Source organism: Lissotriton helveticus, chromosome 6 (assembly GCF_964261635.1).
Source record: "Lissotriton helveticus chromosome 6, aLisHel1.1, whole genome shotgun sequence".
Lineage (NCBI taxonomy): Eukaryota > Metazoa > Chordata > Amphibia > Caudata > Salamandridae > Lissotriton > Lissotriton helveticus.
The window spans coordinates 50,697,586-50,718,238 of record NC_136067.1 but is presented as its reverse complement, the minus strand read 5'-3'; the positions used below and the strand labels follow the sequence as shown (position 1 = coordinate 50,718,238).

At 50.9% G+C, this 20,653-nt stretch overlaps 1 protein-coding gene across 7 annotated transcripts in view; it reads left to right on the top strand.

Moving 5' to 3' along the window:
* The window catches only part of DNAH8 (dynein axonemal heavy chain 8), a 10,041,960-nt gene that overhangs the window by 3,393,982 nt on the left and 6,627,325 nt on the right, over positions 1 to 20,653 (top strand). For all 7 annotated transcript variants that reach the window (XM_078647354.1, XM_078647353.1, XM_078647356.1 and 4 more), the window contains exon 27: positions 2,414 to 2,610. In XM_078647354.1, coding sequence (XP_078503480.1) covers positions 2,414 to 2,610 — 197 coding nt within the window. The remainder of the gene's footprint in view (positions 1 to 2,413; positions 2,611 to 20,653) is intronic.

Genomic DNA, 20,653 nt, shown 5'->3' with positions numbered 1-20,653 from the left:
CGAACACGGCTGTGGGCCAGGCAGTCCTGAGGAACCTCTTCCACTAATTGGTGAGCTTTCCTTCCTATCCCACCTTCCTTTATTCTACACATTTTGTATCTTCATGTATTGTTGGCTATTGCAATGTATATTTATGCCACAAAATGTGTTTTTTATTGCTTACTTACTGCTTGCTACTCTGATACAAAAGCATGGAAATCTATGAAAGTTCCAATACTGGGGCAAGAAAACAAGTTACTTACCGGTAACTTTGGTTCCCCAGTTTTGGTAACTTTCATAGATTCCCATGCGCCCACCCACCTCCCCGAGGAAAGCTAAGCCTTCAGCAGATATGGTGACTGTTACACAACGGCTACGAAAATCTGAGGCTCTGAGGTTCATTCAGGAGGGTTCTATGGGGTGAGGCTCTTCTGATTGGCTGATGCCTAGGTTTCCTCTCTTTTACAAAAAGAAGCGGATATGCTACAAAAGGGAATGAGGCCTAGGCCTTTTTCTTTCTCTTTTGTACCTACTGCTATGTTATTTTGTTACCGAGACACCCATTCAGACGACGGGGAATGATACAAAAGCATGGGAATCTATGAAAGTTACCAATACTGGGGAACCAAAGTTACAGGTAAGTAACTTGTTTTCTTATGAGTAAAGCATCATGTTAAAATCAATTTCTATTCCTAGTTTGACCCTTTATACAAAAAGCATTAATTTGTAACCTTTTTTTACATTAATTAACCTATTCAAGTGCTTTATGAATTTGATAACTCTTACACAATCAGTATTTGTAGATCCACTGAACAAAAGGAGGAGAATGCATTGTGTGAATTATTTATAAATTAAGTAAAATATTCTCTGCTTCTTTAGTCCTGGGCATATGCTTAATAGTGGGACAGTGATTTACATTCGATCCGACATATACTGCAGGATATTGTAAGTGACAAAATAAATCCATTCTCCCCACGATGTTTCTGTCACCAAAGTGGAAACTGTGCTTATAAAAATTTCTCGTAATGTTTTGGATTAATTGCTTCCAATAAATACCTTTGCAGTTTACCTGGAAGTGTTTTGTACTTGTTGTATTAAAAAAAAAAAAGAATCTTTATATATCCTAACATCACTACAAGAAATGTCTACATATTCTGATAAAGCCACTCTGATGAGCAGGGTTTGCCGTGGATATATCAGCCCACAGAGCACATTTAATAAATGCTGTACCATATAAGAGGGGCTCAGTGATTATGAACCCAAGAAGATTAAGATAATGGTCACTCTTCCTGCTATAACAACCATACTTGATGGAACATTGGAATGTTCTATATTGGTGTCACCTCAGCACTAATTCATCAGTATTCAAAAATGTGACACAAAAATCCAATGTCTGGAAAATAAAGGAGTAAGAAAGGAGGAGGACTACAGAAATTAGCAAGGACAAAAGAGGGGATGCAAGAAGAAAACAGATAGTTTGAGATCATCGCCTGTAAGTAAAACAAACAAGCATTGGTATACCCAATACGTATCGCCTTTCGGACCTTATAAGTGTTTAGCCATGATGTTGTTGCACCAAGGATATTGTGCTGCATAACTAAATACTTATAAGCGAGCCCTATTGGCTATTCCAATGCTTCTTATAGTTTGCACATGGTTACTAACTGATCCGGCTAAATGGCAATTGAATTTCCCTAACGGCCATATTGCGAATTAGTCGCAATTAGGAAATCTGTTGTACATGCATATTTGCATTTAGGAAATCGCTATTTGTGATTTCCTATTTTGCAATTTCCAAAATTTGATTTCTATGAGGTAGAAATTGCATTTTGCACCACTACGAATGCCTTTTGTACATACAGAAATGTCATTTTGCATGTCCTAATTGCCTGAAATAGCATTTAAGAAATGCAAAATGCCTTTGTACAACAATTTTATAAGGCTTGTTCCTGGTTGAGAGAAAATGCTGTGATTTATTATTTCTTGTAGAATCTATATTTCCAAAACACTCCAGTAGATAGTTTTCATTCCAGTGTCTTAAATTCTTATAAAAATACAGTCTACTTTATAAATTGATGTCGGATTTCTTGAGTGTTGCGCCAATTTCTTCTTCATTTGTTTTGGTGCTGTTTAAATGCTTTCCCCTAGTTTCTCTGTGTAAGCCTTGCTGCTCAGTGCCACAGCTGTCCAGAGTTGGACTGAGGGTTTGACAGTTGAAACCTTAGTGTCCTAAAGGGGTTGGTAAGTGTATTACATGGGGAGGTTGCACAACCACACCTTTTACCCAGAAAATGAGAAACCTGGTGACATAGCCTGGCATTGTATAGCCTCAAAAAAGTGACTATGAACGTATACTGAATATTGCAAATGATAAAACACAATTGCAATAAAGAAAACCATGTTAATGTAATTTGAAATGTGCTTCCATTTTCAGCAACTGATGAGGAGAGCATTCCAGCAATAAAAAAGCGAACTTTTTATTCAAATGTAGCAGAACACAAGGATATATCAAAACTTGTACTCTTGCTTTCATCAACTGTAAACTCCTTTCGAAAAGTGGTTGGTGGTGCACTTCAGGAATTTCAGAAATTTAAGGTCTTATGGACCGACGACAGAGAGTCTAAAGTGAAGGTAATTCATTACGATGATCATTAGCATACTCCTGTTAGTACCTAAAACATTACATTTCTTTTATCAAGGCTTTTAAACCGATATTATAGCTGCCTACGTGAAATGTACCATGGTTACTTCTGTTAAATGTCTAATAGTTATTTCACACATAAGATTCATGGTGTTTTTTGTTCTTTTTAAATTTTTATTGTTCAGTTCATAACAAAGATATAACATATACGAATCATGCATAAACCAACATATTAAGCAATATTTTGCAAAGAAAAAAAAAGAGACAAAAAAGCAGGGAGAAGTAAACAGAAACAGAAAAGAATAAGAGGAGATCCGAGCATTGCAAAAACATGTGGAGTGGTGTGGCTCACTGGTTAGAGGCGGCAGACCCGGAAGCAGACTCGATAATTGTCGCCGAGGTGCCTACTCTAACCAGAGATCACACTTGGCAACTCTGGGCATTAAGCTTGCCTCATCTCTACAACGGCCCCCCACAGACGCCGGGGATGCCTGGTTTCACCTTGGAGATACCCAGAAGGGATCATCTCACAGGGAAAGCCAGGACGGGTTCTCCAGCGGTCTTCAGCGCCAGGACGCTTACGGGCAGCAGTGCGCTTTACAAGTCCCACACATTTACATTTACATTTACATGTGGTTAAACAATAATGCACAAAATCAATCTAAGCAGAGACAGAAACACTAATCAGGACATTCACTTTCCATAGGATATATCATAGGCTGCCAAATCTGAATCCCTAGTTGCTTTTTCTTCATTGACGTGAGGCGATAGAGATTAAATTCTAGGTGAAATCTATACTACTATTATAAAGGAAGAACTTTGCACCTGTGAGGCGGGTAAACTCGGGAACCACAGCGCCAATCCACACACCTGATACATTGTTGGAATCGTCAGGGTGTGCAGATGGACATAGGCTATATAAAGTTAATAAATATACGTTATTTAAAAAATTTACCGAAAAAAAAGTAGTCCCTTGGAAGAAGCGCAGGCCGCGACGTGCGTGCCCGACGTGAGGAGCGCGAGGAGGAGCGGCGTCCAGGAGCGCGAGGAGGACCGGCGGACATGGCGCGGGGAGAAGCGGTGAGGAGCGGCGGACAGGCGGGGAGGAGCAGTGAGCGGCGGATGTGGTAGGTTATTTATTTATTTATTTAGGAGCGGTGAGCGGCTGAAAAATGAAGCAAAAATGAAAATCATGAGCAAGAGTAAGCAAACGGAGCATTATAAAAGTGAGCCAAATGGTGCATTACTGGAGGAAAAAGATACATGTGCAGGTTACAAAAGCGTACATCGTGAGCAAGAGGAAGCAAACGGAGCATTACAAAAGTGAGCCAAACGGTGCATTACAGGAGGAAAAAGTTACGTGTGCAGGTTACAAAAGCGCAGAAAGTAAACATAGAGGTATAGGAGGAAAAAATGACGTGTGCAGGTAGCAAGAGGAAGCAAACGGAGCATTAAAAAAGTGAGCCAAACAGTGCATTACAGGAGGAAAAAGTTACGTGTGCAGGTTACAAAAGCGTACAAAGTAAACATAGAGGTATAATACTGCAATATATGGAGGAAGGCTCCGGGGGACCCACGGACAACGTCGGGGCGGGCGGGGGCCCTGAAGCCTAATTGCTCCCGGACAACGTCGGGACGGGCTGCTACAAAAGCGTACAAAGTAAACATGGAGGTATAATACTGCAATATATGGAGTAAGGCTCCGGGGGACCCACGGACAACGTCGGGGCGGGCGGGGGCCCTGAAGCCTAATTGCTCCCGGACAACGTCGGGACGGGCTGCTAGTACATTATAAAACTTAGCGCGCCACATTTCATATGAAGGCGCCTCAGGCTTCAACCACATAGAGGCGATGCATAATCAATCAACTGACTTAGCCATAAAAAGAAGGAACCTATATCTATACTAATATAATAAAGAGAGAGCCCAAACCTTTGAGGCGGGTAGTCTCAGGAACCACAGCACCAATCACAACACCCAATACAGCGTTGGAAAGGGAAGTTGCAGCAGAAGGACATAGGCTATGCAGACGCCCACCATATACATTTAAAAGGCCAGCAAAGTAGTCCCTTGTGGGTGTGTCTGCGTTGTGCTGTGGGCGTGTGCTGGGGGCGTGACAAACACTGGGGGCGTGTGGTACGTTCCACCCTTCATGCCATGTCTCATATCGTGTGCTAATCCCACCCTGCTTCCTTTAAATACCCCTTCACACCATAATCAAAACCCACCCTTACTCCTTAATACCCCAACACCCTTAAACACTAACCCTATAAATATACCCTGTACCCCAAAACCCATACCTATCCCTAAACCCTAAAAATACCCCTGTACTCCAAAACCCAAATCTAGCACTGAACCCTAAAAATATCACTGTACCCCAAAACCCATACCTATCCCTAAACTACCCATGTACCCCATAACCCAAAACTATATCTGAACCCTTAAAATACCCAAACACCCCAAAACATATACCTCAGTACCCCAAAACATATACCCCTATACCCATAATTACCTTATCCAAACATTTTTAAAAAAACATGCTTTTACCATTCATGCATTTACAACGAATTTTGTTGTATGCGTGGTAAAAGCATATAAAATGTAATGCCATGCGTTATAATGGCATTGCGGAATCATGATACTTTCGTAATGAAAGTATGCAGAGTGATGGTATGCGGAAAGAAAGATGCGGAATAATGGGTGTTTACCTCCCCCGGTAAGTACATTGGTGTCACAGCGGCCCACATCTCCAGCAACATACTCATATTTTTTCACCACCCATTGGAAAAATGCACAGATCTGAAAGAAACAGGTTAGTATTAGATTCCCTACCTTAGAATATCCCCAGGCGTCAGATTGGATCCGGAAATGTTTGCGTAGCAGTACCCTTGCGCGTCGGTAGGCGTCGTCTGCGGCTCCGCGTCCGGCGTCGTGGGCGCCGTGATGACGTCGTCGGAGTACTTAGACGCCACCTCCGCGTGCTGACGTCAGTTGTTCTTTTTTCCGCGCCAGCAGGGCAGATCCGGAAAAAGTGGTACCTTAGTCATTTTTTGACTCAAACTTTTTACGATCCCTTTTTGATCTTTCTTCGAGTCTTCGACTCCGAACGTTGCCGGTAGGGATGCCAGGGTTTAAGCCTTGTGAGGATTGCGACCGACTGATGTCGGTCACGGACCCTCACCGTCAGTGTCTCGACTGTCTCGGCGTCGATTATGATGACAAGAACTGCTCCGACTGCCGGGCCCTGACCTCGAAAGCTAGACGGGAGCGGTCCCGCAAGCGACTCCAGCTCCGGCAGTCGGCCCCGTGCCATGAGAGGTCCCAGTCCGGACGGAGGACGAGGGACCGGTCGCGGGAGCGGAGCCACCGTAGCTCCGGGAGTCGACATCACTCCTCAGGGTCGAAGTCGTCAGGTAAGCATAAGAAATCGAAGAGACGTCATCACTCTTCCGACTCCCCCCGATCCTCGCGCGACGCGGCCGGGGGTTCGGGTGACACCGCCCACGCGGTTCCGTCGGAGGCGCGGGCGTCGCGTCCGGCCCCATACCCTCCGGTCCCTGAGTCTCCGGAGGAGATTGAGCGGTTCCTCACGGCCATGAGGTCCCTCACCCCTGCCCGTCTGGGGGTGCTTCGGCTCCCACTGGATCTGGTTCCTATTCTCCGGGTCGTCTCCGGTTGACCTGATGACCTCACCGGCACCGGTCCCTCAGGTGTTACCTCCGGCGCCGCCTTTGGGCGGCGGCGTCCACGATGCCTCCCTCGATCCGGCTCCGGTGCCGGAGCAGCGCCGCTGGGCGCCGCTCTCGACGCTGTTTGGAGAGGTCATCTTCCACGAGCCAGCCCCATCATTTGACCCCCCCTGAGTACCAGGAGATGGGTGATGAGGAGAATTGGGAGGGGTCTGAGGACCCTCTGACACGTGAGTGCCAGTCCCAGGAGGACTGGACAGGTGGACATGGGGATGCCAGTGGTCTGGACACCTCGCCGGACACTGGTTTTGTCTCGACTCCTACCGTGGCTTCGGAGGAGGGGGCAACCTACAGTGTGGTGCTGACGCGGGCGGCCAAGGCCTTGGGCCTTGAGCTCCCCGTCGCGGCCTTGAGGACTAACCTCCTCACTGAGGTCCTTAAACCGCAGTCAAGCTCAGCTGAGCCTCTGCTGCCGTTTAATGAGGCCTTGACTGACGTTCTTTTGGGCACTTGGTCCAGGCCCGCTACGGGTTCGCCCGTAGATAGGAAGGTGTCCAGACGCCACCGCCCAGCCCCGGGCGACCCATGTTTCCTGTCTACCCACCCCACCCCCGAGAGCCTGGTTATCCAGGCCTCCAATTCCCAGACCGCATTCCCGTCGGCCCCGCCGGATCGGGAATCCAAGAGGTATGACCAGTATGGGAAGAAGATCTTCTCATCCCTGAGCCTCGGCCTGCGGTCTTCCAACACCGCCTGCCTCTTGGGACGTTACACCCACTCAGTGTGGGATAAGGTCGCGGAAGTGCTGCCAGAGTGTCCGTTGGAGGTACGGGCCAAACTCGGCCAAGCCCTTGTGGAAGGCCGGGATGCAGCGAAATATTCGATTAGGTGTGGGCTGGATACCACCGACTCGCTAGGCAGAGCGATGGCTACGACGGTGGCGGTCAGACGCCACGCCTGGCTGAGGTCCGCCAACTTCTCGGCAGATGTCCAGAACACTCTTATGGACATGCCGTTCGATGGCCGTCGCCTCTGTGGCGACAAGGCAGACCACGCGCTTGAGCGTTTTAAGGACTCCAGGGCTACGGCCAAGTCCTAGGCCTTTCGGGCCAGCGCCAGCAACCGGCTGCCTATCACTCCTTTCGTGGCCACGGAAGGGGTGCGCCCACACGCGCTGCCAGCCATGCACCGCAGGGCAATACCCAACGCGGTGGCGGCCGTGGGAACCGCCGTCCGGGCGGCCGGGGGCAACGGCGAGGTCAGTCCACACCTTCCCCCGCAGCATCCGCCTCAAAACCCTCCTAGTACGTGCTTTCAGGCCCATGTGACGCCAGTTGGAGGCAGGGTTCGCCATCACCACCTCCACTGGCGCACCGTCACTTCGGACAGGTGGGTGCTGCAAATCGTCCGAAGGGGCTACTCCCTCCCCTTCGAGGCGACTCCTCCAGCCATGCCACCGCAGAACCACCGTGTATCGGGGGATCACTTGCGACTTCTGCAGGAGGAAGTTACGGCCCTCTTGGCCAAGGGGGCCGTCGAGCGCGTTCCTGGGCCAGAAGTAGGGTGTGGTTGCTACTCCCACTACTTCCTGGTACCCAAGAAGGGCAAAGGGGGCCTACGCCCTATCTTGGATCTACGGAACGTCAACGGCTTCCTCCGGAAGGAGAAATTCAAGATGCTGACACTGGCTCAGGTTCTTGCTGCCCTGGACCCAGGAGACTGGATGGTAGCGTTGGACTTGCAGGACGCTTATTTTCATATCCCCGTCCTGCCTGCCCACCGGCGCTACCTGCGGTTCATGGTGGGCCACGAGCACTTTCAGTTTACCGTGCTCCCCTTCGGCCTTACCAGCGCCCCACGGGTGTTCACGAAAGGGATGGCGGTGGTCGCAGCACATCTGCGTCGGTTAGGGGTTTCAGTCTTCCCCTACCTCGACGACTGGTTGTTGAAGGCGGGCTCGCCCCAAACAGTCGTCAGCCACCTCCAGACGACGGCAGACCTCCTGCACCAGCTGGGGTTTTCCATCAATGTGCCGAAGTCGCACCTGCGTCCCTCTCAGAAGCTCCTCTTCATCAGAGCGGTTCTGGACTCGGCGCGATTTTGGGTTTACCCCCCCGAACAGCGGGTCCGGGATATTCAGGCTCTGATTCCCATCTTTCAACCGTTATCCCGGGTCTCGGTCAGGTTGACGCTGCGGCTTCTGGGGCTGATGGCCTCCTGCATCCTACTGGTGCATCACGCCAGGTGGCGGATGCGGGCTCTGCAGTGGGACCTGAAGTTTCAGCGTGCCCAGCATCAGGGCAACCTATCCGACCACGTCCTGATCTCGGAGGGCACTGCGAGACAGCTGCAGTGGTGGCTTACGGACCGCGATTGGGTCAGCGGCAGATCCCTCTCCCTACCCCAACCGGAGCACGTAGTTGTGACGGACGCGTCCCTCCAGGGCTGGGGAGGCCACATGGGAGAGGCGGAGATCAGAGGCCTCTGGTCTCCGGCGGAGGCCCGGCTCCACATCAACCTGTTGGAGCTCAGGGCGATTCGTCTAGCACTGAAGGCATTCCTCCCCTCTGTCCGAGGGAGTGTAGTGCAGGTGTTCACGGACAACATCACCGCCATGTGGTACTGCAACAAACAGGGCGGTGTGGGGTCGTGGATCCTTTGTCAAGAGGCTCTTTGCCTTTGGCAATGGCTGGAACGCCAGGGCGTGACCCTGGTGGCTCAACACCTGGCAGGTTCTCTGAACGCCAGGGCGGACGAGCTCAGCCGTTGGTGCATGATGGATCACGAATGGCGTCTGAACTCGGACGTGGCGCAAGGCCTCTTTCAGCGATGGGGAGAGCCTTGGTTAGATCTATTCGCCACCGAAGAGAACGCGCAGTGTCATCAGTTCTGCGCGTTGGAATTTCCAAGGCGGCACTCGCTCGGAGACGCTTTTCGTCACGAGTGGAGTTGCGGTCTGTTGTACGCCTTTCCGCCTATACCACTTCTGCCCAGAGTGCTGAAGAAGATCAAGCGCGACCGGGCCCAAGTCATCCTTGTGGCTCCGGACTGGGCGAGAAGGTACTGGTATCCAGAGCTACTCAGTATGTCAGTCGATCCCCCGGTTCGTCTGCCTCTTCAGGAGGACCTTCTGTCGCAGCAGCAGGGGACGGTCCTCCACCCGAACCTGTCCAGTCTCCACCTCCATGCTTGGAGATTGAGCGGCGACAGTTGAGGCCATTTGACTTGCCTCCTGAAGTCTGTAACATCATTCTGGCAGCCAGGCGTCCTTCCACAAAGTCGGTATACGCCTGCAGGTGGAACAGATTTGTGGCATGGTGCACAGCAAAGGCTGTGGATCCTCTTTCTGCCCCTCTTTCTGAGGTTCTTCTCTTCCTTCTTTCTCTTGCCCAGCAGGGCTCTGCTCTGGGCACTATCAAGGGCTACCTTTCTGCCCTTTCAGCCTTTCTCAGGCTACCTGATCAGCCTTCTTTGTTCAAGTCCCCTATTGTAAACAGATTTCTTAAAGGCATCACCCACACGTTTCCTTCTGTTCCGTTTGTGATGCCTCAGTGGGACTTGAACCTGGTCTTAACATTCCTGATGTGCGCTCCCTTTGAGCCACTTCACAACTGTCCTCTTCGCCTTCTGACTTTGAAGACTGCTTTCCTGGTTGCCATCACCTCTGCCAGGAGAGTGAGTGAGCTCCAGGCTCTATCTTCTAAACCTCCTTTCCTCTCTGTCCATCCAGACAAGGTCGTTCTGAGGACTCGTCCTTCTTTCCTGCCCAAGGTGGTCACGGCCTTTCACATCGGGCAGTCTATCACTTTGCCAACCTTCTTTCCGCCACCGCATCCCTCTAAAGAGGAAGAGCGGCTCCATCGTCTGGACCCAAAACGTGCGCTCTCATTCTATTTGGATCGCACACGCCAGTTCCGGGTGGATGACCAACTCTTTGTTGGTTACGTGGGCGCTAAGAAGGGGAAAGCGGTACACAAGAGGACCATCTCCCGGTGGATCATCTTGTGTATCCAGGCATGCTACTCCTTGGCTAGGAAGGAGCCCCCTGCTGGATTGCGGGCTCATTCCACCCGAGCCACAGCTACTACCACTGCCCTGGGCAGGGGTGTGCCCTTACAAGACATCTGTCAGGCAGCTACGTGGGCATCGCTGCACACGTTTGCAAGACACTACTGCCTGGACAGCCAAGTCCGGAGGGATGGCTTCTTTGGCCGTTCCGTCCTCCAGGACTTTCTGGTGTGAGTATTGGTTCGCAGACCCACCACCGGGGTTGGTATTGCTGGGGTATCTATTCTAAGGTAAGGAATCTAATACTAACGTGTCTCTTTCAGATGCACAAGTTACTACTTGTGTAACGATATATCTGTAAGAGACATTAGTTAGTATTAGATTCCTTACCGACCCACCCATCCTCCCCGTTCTGCGAACCGATACCTAGGGTTAGGGTTGTCCCCTTCAGGGCCCTAGTTTCACTGGCACCAGTGTTGGTTTTTTGGCATAGCTCTGCGTTTCTGGCGCGGAAAAGCTTGTGTCTAAGAACTGACGTCAGCACGCGGAGGCGGCGTCTAAGTACTCCGACGACGTCATCACGGCGCCCACGACGCCGACGATGGACGCGGAGCCGCAGACGACGCCTACCGACGCGCAAGGGTACTGCTACGCAAAATTTTCCGGATCCAGTCTGACGCCTGGGGATATTCTAAGGTAAGGAATCTAATACTAACTAATGTCTCTTACAGATATATCGTTATACAAGTAGTAACTTGTGCACCTTCCCCCCTGCCTCAGGTTGAGGATCAGCCCTCTCAGGAGGCTGACCCAAAGACCCCAGAAGGAACTGTCTTAGAAGAGCTTGAACCTGAACAGGTTGAGTTTCTGGGGACAGGGGGACCTTCCAGGGCAGGCTTGAGGCAGGCACAGTTAGACTGTTCCTCCCTTGAACCCCTCAAACAGCAGGCTGCTGCTGAGGCTGCAGGGAATGCTATAGGTACCCACAAGGTGTGCTGGGATGATGGACTCCTATACTCTGAGGCTGGAGACCCCAAGCCTGGTGCTACCAGGAGGCTGGTCATCCCCTTGTCTCTTAGAGGTTTCCTTCTTACCTTAGCCCATGGGATTCCCCTTGCAGGTCACTTAGGCCAGAACAAGACTTGGGACAGACTTTTTCCACACTTTCACTGGCCTCATATTTCTGAGGACACAAAAGAGTTTTGTCGCTCATGTGTCATCTGTCAAGCCAGTGGCAAATCAGGTGGCACAACACAGGCCCCCCTTATACCACTACCTGTGGTGGGGGTTCCATTTGAAAGAGTGGGGATTGACATTGTTGGACCAATGGACCCCCCAACAGCATCTGGGCACAGATTTATACTTGTGATAGTGGATCATGCCACCAGGTACCCAGAAGCTATTCCCCTTAAGACCACTACAGCTCCTGTTGTGGCCAGGGCCCTACTTGCAGTTTTTACTAGAGTGGGGTTTCCTAAGGAGGTTGTCTCTGACAGAGGTGCAAACTTCATGTCAGGATACTTGACTGCAATGTGGAAGGAGTGTGGTGTGAATTACAAATTTACCACACCCTATCACCCACAGTGCAATGGGCTTGTGGAGAGATTCAACAAGACCCTCAAAGGGATGATAAAAGGGTTACCAGACAAGCTTAGGCGAAGATGGGACATCCTTTTACCCTGCCTTCTGTTTGCTTACAGAGAGGTCCCACAGAAGGGGGTTGGTTACAGCCCTTTTGAGCTTCTATTTAGGCATCCTGTAAGAGGACCCCTATGTCTTGTGACGGAAGGATGGGAGTTACCTCTCAAAAAGCCTAAACTTGACATAGTGGACTATGTACTTGGTCTCCGCTCCAGGATGGCAGAGTACATGGAGAAGGCATCTAAAAACCTGGAGGCCAGCCAAGAACTTCAAAAAGCTTGGCATGACCAAAAGGCTGTCCTTACTGTTTACCAGCCTGGACAGAAGGTGTGGGTGTTGGAGCCAGTGGCCCCAGCAGCTCTCCAAGACAAATGGTCTGGATCCCATACCATCATTGGACAAAAGGGAGAGGTCACCTACCTTGTGGACCTTGGAACTCCCAGGAGCCCTCACAGAGTACTTCATGTGAACAGGCGCAAGGCATTTCTCTGCAGGGAGGACATGGGCTTGCTCATGGCCACCCACAGATGAGGGACAGGAGGAAGAGAGTGACCCTCTCCCAGATCTGCTCACTCAGAACCCTGATGATGGGTCAGTAGATGGTGTAGTCTTTTCAGACAGCCTCTCTGAGCATCAACAAGAGGATTGTAAACAGGTTCTTCAATCCTTTAGACAAATGTTCTCACTGACCCCCAGTCAGACCAACTGGTGCACCCATGAGGTGGACACTGGTGACAGTCTGCCTATAAAGAGTAAAATCTACAGGCAACCTGACCACGTCAGGGACTGCATAAAGAAAGAAGTACAAAAGATGTTGGAGTTGGGAGCCATTGAACCCTCAGAGAGCCCTTGGGCTAGTCCTGTAGTTCTAGTGCCAAAACCTCACACCCAGGATGGTAAGAGAGAGATGAGGTTTTGTGTAGACTACAGGGGTCTCAATGCTGTCACTAAGACAGATGCCCATCCAATACCTAGGGCAGATGAACTCATAGACAAGTTGGCTTCTGCAACCTTCTTGAGTACATTTGAGCTAACAGCTGGTTATTGGCAGATTAGGTTAGCTGAGGATGCCAAGGCCAAGGCAGCATTTTCTACCCCAGGAGGTCAATACCAGTTTGTGGTGATGCCCTTTGGTTTGAAAAATGCACCTGCCACTTTTCAAAGGTTGGTGAACAAAGTTCTCACTGGGTTGGATGACTTTTGTGCAGCATATCTAGATGATATTGCTGTCTTTAGCGCCACCTGGGAGGATCCCCTAATCCACCTGAGGAAAGTTTTGGAGGCCCTGCAAAAGGCAGGCCTCACTATCAAGGCCACCAAGTGCCAGATAGGGCAGAGTCAGGTTGTGTACCTGAGCCCCCTTGTGGGTGGAGGCCAGGTTCAACCATTGGAGAGTAAGATGCAGGCCATAAAGGACTGGGCTCCTCCAACCACCCAGACACAGGTCAGAGCTTTCTTGGGCCTGTCTGGATACTATAGGAAGTTTGTCAAACATTATGGGTCCATTGTGACACCACTTAATGACCTGACAAGCAAGAAAATGCCAAAGAAAGTTCAGTGGACAGTTAGCTGTCAGAAGGCATTCGATGACCTAAAGCAGGCCATGTGTACTGCACCTATTCTCAAGAGTCCTGACTACTCCAAAACCTTCATTGTCCAAACAGATGCATCTGAGTTGGGTGTGGGAGCTGTTCTATCTCAACTGAATATTGATGGTAATGACCAGCCTATTGCTTTTATAAGCAGAAGGCTGGCCCTACTTGTTTGGAACGCACTTCAAGATTCAGACCGACCATAAGCCCCTCTTATGGCTAAATCAAATGAAGGGTGAAAACCCCAAACTTCTTAGGTGGTCCATTTCCCTACAGGGGATGAACTTTACAGTGGAGCACAGACCAGGGACGGACCATGGCAATGCAGATGGTCTCTCCAGGTATTTCCACTTAGAACAGGAAGACTCACCTGGTCAAGGTTAGTTTAATGTCCCTAAGTTTGGGGGGGTTATGTAGGAGAGTAGGGTCTGCAATCCTATGGTCACCCCAGATTTTTGCTTTTTGCTTCACTGGTTTACGACTTTTCCTGGCTGTGGGCCTGCTAATCAGACCCACAGCCTAGCTGTTCTCTCTCTAAATTGACAACCATGTACCTTAGGTGCATTTACCAATTGGTACTGGGCCACCTTATCAGTCCCTGTACAGTGTACCATAGGTACCCAGGGCATAGGTGTACCCAGGGCCTACCAGGGGCTGAAGCATGTATTTTGCCACCCCTGCCTGGTCATATAAACAGACACAACTGGCTGCACGACAGCTGGGGCAAGGTGGTGTAATCACCCTTTGCTGTAGATATAGCATACCTATATCTAACCCTAAAATGGACACATATATTCCTACCAGTCACTCCTATGGCAGGCCTTATCAATCCTGAAGGCAGAGTGCTTGGAATTATGTGAGATGGTGCTCTGGCATGAGCTGAGCCCGTCTGCAGCTTGCGGAACCAAGTCCTAATAGCTGTTCCAAGATAACGCTATAGCATATACTCTTAAGTGCATTATAATCGCGGTTAAATGCTAACTTTGGTATAGCATTATCAAAACATGTCGAGTAAGGTGTCATACTGTTGGACTTGGCCCTTATGGCAGGTTCACCCCTAAACTTTGTGCTTTGATTTGTGGTCTGTGTTAGTGATTTTTGGGTCTTTGCGCACTTTTTCCCTGTGTCCCAGAGTAAAGTGCATGCGTGTAGTGAGGCTGGCCTGCCCTCCCATAGGAATGCAGGGGGAATGTCTGTGTCCCTGGTAGTTCCTGATGCGTGGGGAGTGCAGGCTCGAGTTTGGTATGTGCGAACTCGTGAGAGTGAATGCTGCATGATGGTATGTGCGGCTTGTATGTGTCTAATAGGGAAGTGCCACTTCTAGACATTGATGTGTGTGTGCAGTGAGGGTGCTGGAGCGTGATTGGCTGGAGCTGGCTGGCATGCCAGGCTCCAGGAAGTCTGGATGGGTCTGCCCAGGAGTGAGTGGAGAGATTAGCATGTTGATGGCTGGGAGGGCTGCACCTGGTTCCTGATGGGGCTGGGCTTTCCCCACACAATGCTGGCTCCGGCCCCTGTGGTGCGTCTAACGACCCTAGCCTCCCCAGTGAATGAAAGGGGTGGTTGGGCCATCAAGGGTACTCCAAAACCAGCTGCAACTGGTTTCCCCCCACCCTGCACCCTGAAACAAAGGATTCACTAGTATAAGAAGGGGCTCTGTCCCCACAGAAACTGTTCTCTGTCAGGATCTTATCTGAGGGGGCTGCTGCTGTTGCTGGGGCCAGGAGGACCGCCACTTGGGTTGTCTCCCTGCCTGGAGACCCAGTGAGCTGGCTCTGGGCCCAGCCTTGCCCCCCTGCCTGCCTCCAGACCCAGCTGGAGCTCTATTTTTCTTGTGATGCCAGGAGCGCTTTTATTCTTCGCCCCTGGCGCTGAAAGCGCTTTATTTTGACTGCCTAGCGCTTGAGAGCGCTTTATTTTGCCCATAGCGCTGTGAGCGCTGTATTCTGGCCTCTGGCGCCTGGGAGCGCTTGACTTTGCTTATAGCGCTTGGCAGCGCTTTTGTTTTCCTTTCGCGGCTGCCCATGCCGCTTTCTGCCGATTTTCGAGTCCCCTGGCAGGTGCCCACCCTACCAGAGACCTGGCGCTGTGCTTTTGGCCTTGATCGAGTGCCCGCCTCGATTTGATTATTTATTTAAGAGCCGGTGCCCACCCGGCATTGCCCCGTGTTCATCGCCGCCGCCCGGCAAGCAACCAGGAAGCCAGGCAGTCCGGGGGCGGAACTGCGGGACACCCCGTGACATCACTCCCCGGGCCGCGCTCTGATTGGCTGCCGGCCCGGGACCCGACTGGAGAGAGAAGGAGGAAGGCTGCCGGCGCTCGCGGAGCTCTCGTGAGGAGCGTAGAGCCCCGCAGCCCGTGAGCAGCTGCCGCCCCAAGTCCAGCGGAGACTGCCTCCACCCCAGGAGAAGCCGGTGAGTGGGGCCGAGAGAGCGAGTGAAGGGAGGAGGGCGTCGGGGCACATTGCCGGTGCCCGCCCCTCCCCCTCCAGTGTGTCGAGCCCAAGAGGCTCTTGGGGGCATTGGCAATTGTCTGAATCCCCCGTGAGGGACTCCATCGTTCAGGGGCATTTCTTCGAGCCCGAGAGGCTCTGGGCATTTCTGTTTCCGAGTCCCTGTGAGGGACTCCCACGACGCCCCAGTTGTTACGGAGCCCGAGAGGCTCGAGGGCATTTCTTTGTTGAGCCTGTGAGGCTGCCGCCCACATTTGTTTGAGAGCCCAGAGAGGCTCTAGAGGGCATCCCTCGTCCAGAGCCCCGAGGCTCCTCTCAGCCCATATTTGTTTTGCGAGCCAGAGAGGCTCTGGGGGGACACAGGCAGTTAGTTGGTCAGAGCCCCATGGCTCCCACGCTGTGTTGCCCTCACCATTGTTCTTGAGCCCACGAGGCTCCAACGTGGCCATCAGTGATTTACAACTGTCCAGCACTTAGTGGACAGTTGCTACGTTTAGGCTTATGTTCTTGGCTGCCTGCGCAGCCTGCCCTGACATTTTGGACTCAGGGCATTTCAGCCCTTGCGAGGCCAGTTGGCCTGAGGGACAATTCTAGTATTGTGCCTATGTGCACCTTGCGCAATTTAAGGTTTACTTGTTTATGTGATTCCTGCGCAAATGTTCTACCTGCACCTCTGAATGTGTTTTAAATGCCTCATGTGCAATATGTTTATGTTTTATCCCCTTTGCTAAAAGTGACCTGCTTAGAGGATTGTTGATGTTTTATCACCCTTGCTAAAAGTGACCTGCTTAGGTGATTGTTTATGTTTCTTCCCCTGTGCTAAAAGTGACCTGCATAGAGGAGTGATTATGGTTTATTACCTTTGCTAAATGTGACTTGCTTAGGTGATTGCTTTTCTTCCCCTTTGCTAAAAGTGACCTGCTTAGAGGATTGTTTATGGTTTCCTTACCTTTGCTAAATGTGACATGCTTAGGTGATGGTGTTTTCCTTCCATAGGTCCTGCTGTTAAGGTCCTAGTTCCCTGCGTGATTTTCCTACAGTGTTTAGGCTTGCGTAGGAGGTATTTACCCTTTACCAGTGATTACTGGTTGTGTGCTACATATATTATTTTGGTGCTACAGTCATTATATGTTTATGTGCTAAGTGTTATACCTACAAGTGCTATTTCTAAAAAGTGCATACCCCTGACAGTGGTCCAGGTGGCCCTGTCCTGTACATAATCCCTTGTAAATTCTGCCCGTGCCTGTTGGCACATTGTAAAGTGTGTGTCTTATGTAATGTGTTTTTATTATAATACAAAGGCTATTTTTATATAATCTTGTGTGGAGTTTCCTTTGTGGTGGGCCTAGGGTGTTGTTGCTGGGGTGCGCGCGCAAACGCTTTACACATCGCCTCCGATATTAGCCTTGCTGCTCGCGTCACGTTACCTAGAGGGTGAGCAGGGGTTATCTTGGTGTGTAACTCCCTTGCCTTGACTTAGAAATGGTGATCCCTGACTGACTTTGGAGTGAGCATTGGCCGGACGGGGGTCCCGTTTGGGTAGGGCAGGCCTGAAAGGAATGAGACATGCCTGGGGCACACAAGGTGTCCTGTGCATACACCGGTTCAAACCAGTTGCTGGGGCATCCCTGCCCCAGCTCTGGCGTGAAACCGGACAAAGGATAGGGGGTGTAGCCACCCCCCTTCCTGGTCCCACCCAGGGGAGGGACCTAGTCAGTAGTGCAGCCCCCTTTAGGAGAATAAAGGTAGGAGCTGGTCCCATTCCAAATTAGATTATCCTGAACAACTTACAAGAAGAAACTCTGGACTTCGACGTTCTGCTCCCCAGAAGACTGAAGGATCTCCCTTGTGGGCAAGGAGTGTCCACCTTGCAACTGCAGGCACCATCAAGCGTCCAGCGGCTTCACTTTGTCGTCTTTCCTCGAGCATCCAGACTTCAGAGCCCAATGAGACCCGTATTCCCAGACCTCTCCGACCTCAACTCACATCTGCAGCACAGCTGAGATCCGTGGGTGCGACGAGACACGTGGGACCGGCCATCTTGAAAGAAACTGCACTTCGCTTCCAGCACGACTCCCGATGTAAACTCGACCAAGTGCTTTGGGGATTGAGAAGCCCCAGCCCAGAGCAGCTCCTGCACCGAAGATCAGCCCTCCAGCATCCACGAGATCTACGTGGGGCCCTTCTGCCGGTTTGCTGCACGACGCGTTGTCTGGTCACTTGCCGGCTGGCTAGTGCCCTCCTAGACGACGAACTTTGAAATCTACACTGCTGGTCTGGTTGCTCCAGACTGGCCCTTGCTCCCTTCCAAAAGAGGAGCAGCCCGGACTCTCCTAGTCCGCCCCAGACGCCTTTTCCACTCACTGCGTGGGTTGCCTTTGCCAAGGCCTGTTGACACCGAATTCGGAACAGACACCGCCGACAGCGAGAGCCTGCGTGGGACAGCTCGTGCCTCCATCCTGGTCGTCGAAGACACCTCCTGGTCCACGTGGCTGCAGAGACAAGCGTCCACTCTTCACCTGAACGCGACGACAGCACCTGGTTCCTTCCTGGTTCCACACCGGTCACTGGCTAGTGACTTTGAACACTGTCCCCTCTGCTTTCAGGTCCTCTTCTTCCTCTATCCACCCGTGGATCGCACCGGACATCTTCCTCCTAGTCGCCTGCAGCATCTTTTCTTCCAGGCTCCATAGACTTCAACGCAGAAACCCGACACGACTTCGCACCTATGCACCCACAGCCTGTGGGTGAGGTAACACGAGCATTTCGGTGCTCATGGGTAGCTTGACTCTCCTAGTGTCCAGATTCACAGTCGTTTTAGTCCTAACTAGTCAGGATTGTCCGTACTCACCTTTTTCTTGAACTGTACTGTCAATAGACGTTGTTATGCATCCCGCATGTGAGTTCACACTCTGCACACGTGTCCCGTGGGCCTCCTATTACTTACCTAAGGTTAGGATAGTGTAGTCCCAGCGAACCTACAGCCTCTGGACAGCTCCATTCCTTCTATCGACTTCCTTATACCATTTACTTAGTATATGGTTTGTCGTGCCCCTAGGGCACCATTGTAATTTTGTGCAACTTATCGTATTTTTCTTAAGAGATTGTCATGTGCTTAGCCCTCTAACCTCATAAAGAGTTCAGAGGTGTTTGTTATTAATAAATATACTGTTTATTTGCATAGCAACCTGTGTGGTGTCCTTTCATCACGTATTCAAGGGGTTATATGTGGTAAAACAGCTGGCTTCACATGCCAAAAGAGTTTAGCCTAAGACTGCTTTGTCCATGCTACCACTAGGATTGACATACAACCAATCACCATAAGGGTTGTTTGGACTGATACAAGGTGGTCACTAGAACTAGTGAACATCATATATCAGGCCAACTTCTCACACCCGGTTCGTCTGCCTCTTCGGGAGGACCTTCTGTCGCAGCAGCAGGGGACGGTCCTCCACTCGAACCTGTCCAGTCTCCACCTCCATGCTTGGAGATTGAGCGGCGACAGTAGAGGCCATTTGTCTTGCCTCCTGAAGTCTGTAATGTCATTCTGGCAGCCAGGCGTCCCTCCACAATGTCGGTATACGCCTGCAGGTGGAACAGATTTGTGGCATGGTGCACAGCAAAGGCTGTGGATCCTCTTGCTGCCTCTCTCTCTGAGGTTCTTCTCTTCCTTCTTTCTCTTGCCCAGCAGGGCTCTGCTCTGGGCACAATCAAGGCTACCTTTCTGCCCTTTCAGCCTTTCTGAGGCTGCCTGATCAACCTTCTTTGTTCAAGTCCCCTATCGTAAATAGATTTCTAAAGGCCATCACACACACGTTTCCTCCTGTTTCGTTTGTGATGCCTCAGTGGGACTTGAACCTTGTTCTTACATTTCTGATGTGCGCTCCCTTTGAGCCACTTCACAACTGTCCTCTACGCCTTCTTACTCTGAAGACTGCTTTCCTGGTTGCCATCACCTCTGCCAGGAGAGTGAGTGAGCTCCAGGCCCTTTCTTGTACTGCACCTTTCCTTTCTGCCCATCCGGACAAAGTTGTGTTGCGTACTAAGCCAACTTTCCTGCCCAAGGTTGCCACAGCCTTCCACATCGGGCAGTCTATCACCTTGCCAACCTTCTTTCCGCCACCGCATCCCTCGAAAGTGGAACAGCGGCTCCACCTTCTGGACCCAAAACGTGCGCTCTCATTCTATTTGGACCGCACACGCCAGTTCCGGGTGGATGACCAACTCTTTGTTGGTTATGTGGGCGCAAAGAAGGGGAAAGCGGTGCACAAGAGGACCATCTCCCGGTGGATCATCTTGTGTATCCAGGCATGTTACTCCTTGGCTAAGAAGGAGCCCCCTGTTGGATTGGGGTCTCATTCCACTCGAGTCACGGCGACTACAACTGCCCTGGGCCGGGGAGTGCCCTTACAAGACATCTGTCAGGCAGCTACGTGGGCATCGCAGCACACGTTTGCAAGACACTACTGCCTAGACAGCCACATCCGGAGGGATGGCTTCTTTGGCCGTTCTGTCCTCCAGGACTTTCTGGTGTGATTATTAGTTCGCAGACCCACCACCGGGGTTGGTATTACTGGGGTATCTATTCTAAGGTAAGGAATCTATCACTAACGTGTCTCTTTCAGATGCACAAGTTACTACTTGTGTAACA